This window comes from Corella eumyota, chromosome 1 (assembly GCF_963082875.1).
Source record: "Corella eumyota chromosome 1, kaCorEumy4.1, whole genome shotgun sequence".
Lineage (NCBI taxonomy): Eukaryota > Metazoa > Chordata > Ascidiacea > Phlebobranchia > Corellidae > Corella > Corella eumyota.
In genome coordinates this window covers 14,857,736-14,863,735 of record NC_137490.1, presented here as the reverse complement: position 1 = coordinate 14,863,735, position 6,000 = coordinate 14,857,736, and the positions used below count along the sequence as shown (strand labels likewise).

Below are 6,000 nucleotides of genomic sequence, written 5' to 3'. Positions count from 1 at the left end.
AAGTTGCTTTATTTCGACTTCTTTTTCGTTTTTATTCCTTATAGCTGATAGCCTTAAAGTGAATGATGGTCCGCACTTGTGGTCGGGCTTTTATAGGACAGTCGCTCATGCTACGCCCATTTTATATGACGTCAAGACCTAATTAAGAATAAATTGTTCACTTACAATCAATCGGCAATTAAAACCTTCTTCTGGGCAAAAATGTTAATTTTAAAAACTTTCTCATCGGCTGATCGCAATGCTATTTTAAGTTTTTTTTTTAGTTTAAAACAAATAACGTAATTACCCAAGATTGTGGAATTTTGATTGGACGATTAATTTAATATAAAATAGTTAAATCTATTTTTACTAAAAGTTATTTAATTTTTACGGCCGCTATTAAATTGTCATTAAAAAATTGCAATATTAAAAACGTGACGTGAATAGCAATAATAAAAACAAGTTAATAATTACGCACCACATTAACTACATAAATAAAATCTAATTAAAATCAATTTTCGATTTTAAATTCTAAAATTAAATTTGTTGCTTTATTCCAAATTTTTTTAAATATTTTTTTTTTAATTTCGTAATTTTTATTCTGAAGAAAGCATTGTAACGATGTCGACATATATTTAATTATATATATGCTTGCTAATTCACAATGCGATATTAAAATAGGGCGTTTCATTAAAGTTTATGTCCTATATTTATTACGATAAACTTTTATTTTGGATTTTAGTTATTTCTTTAAATGACAAACAAACTTATACTAGCACGACTTGACTTTTAAGAAAGTGCAAGTAAAAATTAGTAAAACATTATCAAAAAACTTTTTTATTATATAACCAATGCTATTCGACTAATTATTAAAATACAGTCTATTTTTATTATTGCTTAAAGGTCGATACTATCAACTTAACGCATTATATAACTTAACATTTTCTTAATTAAGTTTTTTTAATGCCAAGTCAGGGGTTTCTTAATATGGCAACTTTTTTTTAGTTTATAGGATTTATGTTTTGTTTTTTATCTCAACGTAATCACAGACGAATTAAATAACGTCATTTTAATCAGTGTTCAGATGTTATTAAATTTTTATTAATTAGCAGGTTCCGTTTCTTTTTACAGAAACTACGTCTCGTTTTGGTTTGTGACGTTGATTTCTTGCAAATAATTTACTTTTAGTTTATTTTGGTTAGGTTCACGGTAAAATAAGATCAACTCCAAATACGGAAAACACTAACATACAATTAAGAAACTACTCTAAATTTTTTTTTTAAACAAAGAGTTATTTTGCATTTTTTATATTTAAAAAAATAAAAGCATAAATTTTAAGTTTGAAAAGGCGTCATATTTAAATCCTACCAATGTTAGAATATATTTCTATAATTTTTAAATATTTTGATCTATGAATAGTTTATCTATCTAAATAAACAGTAAATAATTTTAAAAATATATCGAGTTACTTTTTTTTGTATTAAGATGAAAAAAAAACATAAAATTATAAAGTTTTTATGCGTTACTTTTTCCGCTTGGGGTCACATGCGAGATATGTAAAATTTTAACTCTAAAATAAAGTCAAAAAAAGAAAACATTATAAAATATGCTAAAAAGTCATCGTTACAGGCTATGTTATGTAAAAAAAGAAAATTAATTTTGAATTCTATGTACTGCCTTTAGCGTAATACTGGTTATACAAATCACAAGTTTATTTTTTTATTTATTTTTTATTGGTGATTACATAATTCATATATATATAAGCGTCAATATATAAGTCGAGATAACATATTAACAGTTGTTTCGCTCCCCGACCAAATAGTTTTCTATTCTCAATTTACCCAAGAAAAAAAACACCTAAAAATCAGGTATTAATGATTAATCAGATCTAATGTTATTTTCCACAGTAAAAATATTATGGTACTAATTTAATAACTAATTAAATTAAATTCTGTAAATTAGGCCATTGCGAAAATTTAAGATATTTGTCTTCTAATTGCGTGTTGTAAATAATGTATGGCTTAGGGTGTTGTTATCTTGAATGAACAATAAACTTTAGCAGAACAAACTGTGTATTATCTTATTGGTGAAACGTGTTCGAGGGCCAAGGGCTCCAAATAAGTTAAATTACCACGTGTTGGCGACCACGTAAATATGTTCGGATTAACTCTTCTAAATATACCTAACAGAGCATTTTATCTCCTAAAAAAATCATGTGATTAAATATTTTTTAATTAGCGCAAAGAAATTTTGTTTGTTTGTTAAAATGTAAAAAAAAATCTGTCAAAATTTTACTGCTGCACGTGTAGCTGTTGCCATTGAAGCCCGTTTGCGAACGCAGATGTTTCCTTCAAATAACGACCCATGTCGAGGACGAATTTAGCATTAAAATGGAATGGCTACAAAAATGATTTAAACATAATTTTTGTGGACCTAATGTAAAAAAATGAATCCAAGCCTAAAAAAAATTCCTTTGAATTCTGACAGTACTTTAAAAAAATTTAACGTTACTGTATACTGATAAAAAGTCCGTGGCATTTTATTGTATTTGTAATTGCAAATACATGGAGGGTTGTAGTTTACTATTTCAAAGCGGTGTTTAATTTAAAAAAATATTTTAAATAATTTTTTTTTAATAATCGACTATAAAATGAAAATAACCTATTTTTTTGCAGTAAATTCCAGTTCCGAGATATCCTTGGTTGCATACACACCTGGCTCCCCCATGAAAACCAAAGGATCTACATGTTGCATATTGGTGACATCTTTGAAAATGACAAAAGTCTTGTTCTGAAAGTAAAATGCCATGTTGTTGAAAATTTTTTTAATTTTTAGAAAAATTATATATTGTGCGTTTACTTACTTTTGCACGTGTATCCGTCTCCCCTATATCCAGACTTACAACTACATTTTGCCTTGTAGTTGACAACTGTGCAAATGCCGTAAGTATGGTGGCATGGGCTAGGATAGCATGGGTTATGTGGCCTGATGGGTCTGGCCGAACCAAAACCGGGTCTACCAAAACCGGGTCTGCCAAAACCGGGTCTGCCAAAACCGGGTCTGCCAAAACCGGGTCTGCCAAAACCGGGTCTGCCAAAACCGGGATTGGCTAAAAAAATAAATTAATGCTAATATAAAATCAAAAATAAAATTACAATTTTTTTTGTTAGAATTAATTTTTATCATCTTTAATAAAGTTGTAAAATGTTATTTCAAAATTGTAATAATAAATTAAAAAAACTTCATTGTTTCACTTACGGATGCACGTGAAGCCGTTTCCTATGTAGTGATCATTGCAGACACACTGAGCTCGGCCGTAACGAACAGAGCACCTAGCATAAGGCGGGCATCTGAGTGTATGGCATGAATTTACCTGAACTAAAAAAAGTTGCAAGAGGTTAACATTAGCACATAGAAGATAAATTCCTTAAAAAATAACAAAATATTCAAAAATTAAAAAAAAAGTCAAATACTTGGATTATAAATTTGAGATGCGTACACATTCACAGCAAACATGGCCAACAAAATCGCAAGCGAGAGCTTCATCTTTTCGTTGTTCGTTTCTTCTTAGTTTGACTTTAAAAACTCAAGACTAATAATGATAATAAAGTGTGGGTTAGCTTCCTTTTTATAGAAAAAATCTTGTAACTTTACCAAGTTGTGGTTTGCAAATCTCGTGACAAGAGGCAGGAAGTTTAAAAGTTCAGACGAAGATTCAAAAATAATCATGTTTAAAATAAACTGGTTTTTCTTGTGCTCTTGCGGAATTAAAATTTTTTCCGCAGGATCGAGTCTGCATTAAACAAGTTAAATAAATGCATAACCTTTAATTTTTTGATTATTTATTATCATGTTGTCCATAAAAAAGACTAAACTATATATTGATCATCAGGTAAATCTAATAAAAAAGAAACACAACACAAATTGTAATTTATGTAAAACTGTGCAATTAAAATAAACTAACTACACAATTAAGGGTTTGTTGTATTGATAAACAAAATATCTATAACTTATGCAAAGTAAAAATAATAAAAACTTTTGGTTATGTAAAAATTTAAAACTTTACTGATATGCAAACACAGCGCTTGCAAATCTAAAAATTTCCGCGCAGATATTTATTGCAGGTTGCTGGTAAACACAAAAAACAAGTTATTAAGAAAACACATTAAGTCTGAATTGTATAACAATATAGATTAGATCCAAAGTTTATGCAAATAAAACCTCAAACTGGTTTAAAAAATTTTGCTTTAAATTTGGTGTGCAAACACGCGGTAAAAGATGCAAAAATTTAAACTTACCGTTTTTACAATTGCAAAAATATATCCACTTTCCATTTTTGTTTTATTATTATATAAATAGCTTAAATATAAATTTAAAAAATAAATTTTGGTTTGTTTATTGTATTTAAATGCTTGTTTATTTATTAAAAATAAAAAAAAAAATTTTAAGCTTTTAAAATTTGGTATAATGTATTTTCTGAAATTAACAATTTGAAACTGGGTTAAAAATTCATTTTTTGTTTGTTTATTTTATATAAAATCTTGTTTGTTTATTAAAAATTACAATTTATTTTTACGCATTTAAAAGTTGATCTAATGTATATGTAATACCAATAAGAGTAAAATAAGTTAAAATTTTACCCTTTTTTGTTTATCACAATTATATTTCTGATTGATTAATGAAATTGAAGAAATGATATTATATAACATTTAAGTATATCTTGTTGTAACATCGTTGTTAAATTACTATTAAGCAAATAATAAAGAGAGGTGACTGTTTTGTCTAATAATTAAAACGCAATATTTTATTTATTCATTTGATATATTTAATTAAGTCAAATTTAAACTTTAATTTATTAAGCTATTAAAATGTATGTTGTTAATAATCAAATGATTTTGAACCATATTTTATTTATCAATTTAATCCAATTTAAATTCGCTTATTATTTTTTTTTCAATAGACTCAGCGTCTCCGTTTTAACTCCTTTCGCAATTATAAACTTTTTTATACTGTCTAGCGTGATACGGTTAAATGAAAATCACAATTTTTTTTATTGCATTTTATTGCTGAATATATTTTCTTGATATAAGCTTTTATACAATAAAGAATAATGACATATTAACATTTGTTCCGTTCCCCGTTCGAGCAATAGTTTTTCTATTCTTCATTTACTTGGCGAACGGAGCTAAAATAAAACAAGTATTAAAATAAAAAAAACATGTTAAAATAAGCAACATCGAAAATAACACAATTTAATTAAAATGACAAATGTTAAAGGTAAAAATTGTTTATTAATGGTTGATCACAACTAATGTTTTTTTGCGACAGTCTTAAAAAAATGTTGGTGTTTAATTTTTTTACCTATTAAAACCGGTAAATGTTCATTGTGATATTAAAATTACGACATCTTAATCGTGTGTAACGGATAAAATATTTGATTTAGTAATTTGACTAAACAGAAAAATGTTTATTATCTCATTAGTAAAACAATTTTGTAGGCTAAGGGCTTTAAATAAACTGAAATTACCCATTGCTAATGATGTTTAATTGGCACGTAGTAGCAGTTACGTCATTTTATAAATATGTGTAGTTTAACTTACGATTTTAAATATACTTCATTATATATTATTTTACGATTTCAAACATACTTAAGCAAACAGGCTTGTAGTTCACGACTTTACAAGTCGAATGGTATGGACAATGATGACCAAGACATAGATTGATTTCTAAAATTAAAAAAATATAAATTTTAAATTTGTTTTTACTGAAAAATAACCATCTTTTAAAAAATGGGACTTTTTTGTTAATATCAGGATATTTTTTTTAAGTCAAAGGTTTGTTTTTTATATTGCTAGTTATTGGTCTTAGTAATTTTCTTTTAAATTTGCAAAACATTTACGGATAAAATATTTAATTTAAATTGATATTATTTTAAATTAAACTTCAACAGCACAAATTGGCGCGTATTGGCAATAAATTTAACTGTTTCATAACAGATCACAAAAAGAAATTTTAGTGAAC

At 26.6% G+C, this 6,000-nt stretch overlaps 1 protein-coding gene across 1 annotated transcript; it reads right to left on the bottom strand.

Moving 5' to 3' along the window:
- Positions 1 to 1,701: 1,701 nt before the first annotated feature.
- On the bottom strand, positions 1,702 to 3,570 carry LOC145763598 (uncharacterized). The gene is made up of 5 exons (XM_082575081.1): positions 3,453 to 3,570; positions 3,238 to 3,357; positions 2,843 to 3,088; positions 2,641 to 2,769; positions 1,702 to 1,836 (listed from the first exon to the last, which is right to left on the bottom strand). The coding sequence occupies exons 1-5, from the start codon at positions 3,523 to 3,525 to the stop codon at positions 1,817 to 1,819; spliced, it is 588 nt and encodes a 195-aa protein (XP_082431207.1). The 5' UTR covers positions 3,526 to 3,570; the 3' UTR covers positions 1,702 to 1,816.
- Positions 3,571 to 6,000: the final 2,430 nt, after the last annotated feature.

Coding starts and splice junctions, on each gene's coding strand:
- LOC145763598 (XM_082575081.1), bottom strand. CDS start 3,525: ATGAAGCTCTCGCTTGCGATTTTGTTGGCCATGTTTGCTGTGAATGTG. Junction 3,358..3,452: donor ATCTCAAATTTATAATCCAA/GTATTTGACTTT, acceptor AACTTTTTTTAG/TTCAGGTAAATTCATGCCAT. Junction 1,837..2,640: donor AATTTACTGCAAAAAAATAG/GTTATTTTCATT, acceptor CCTGATTTTTAG/GTGTTTTTTTTCTTGGGTAA.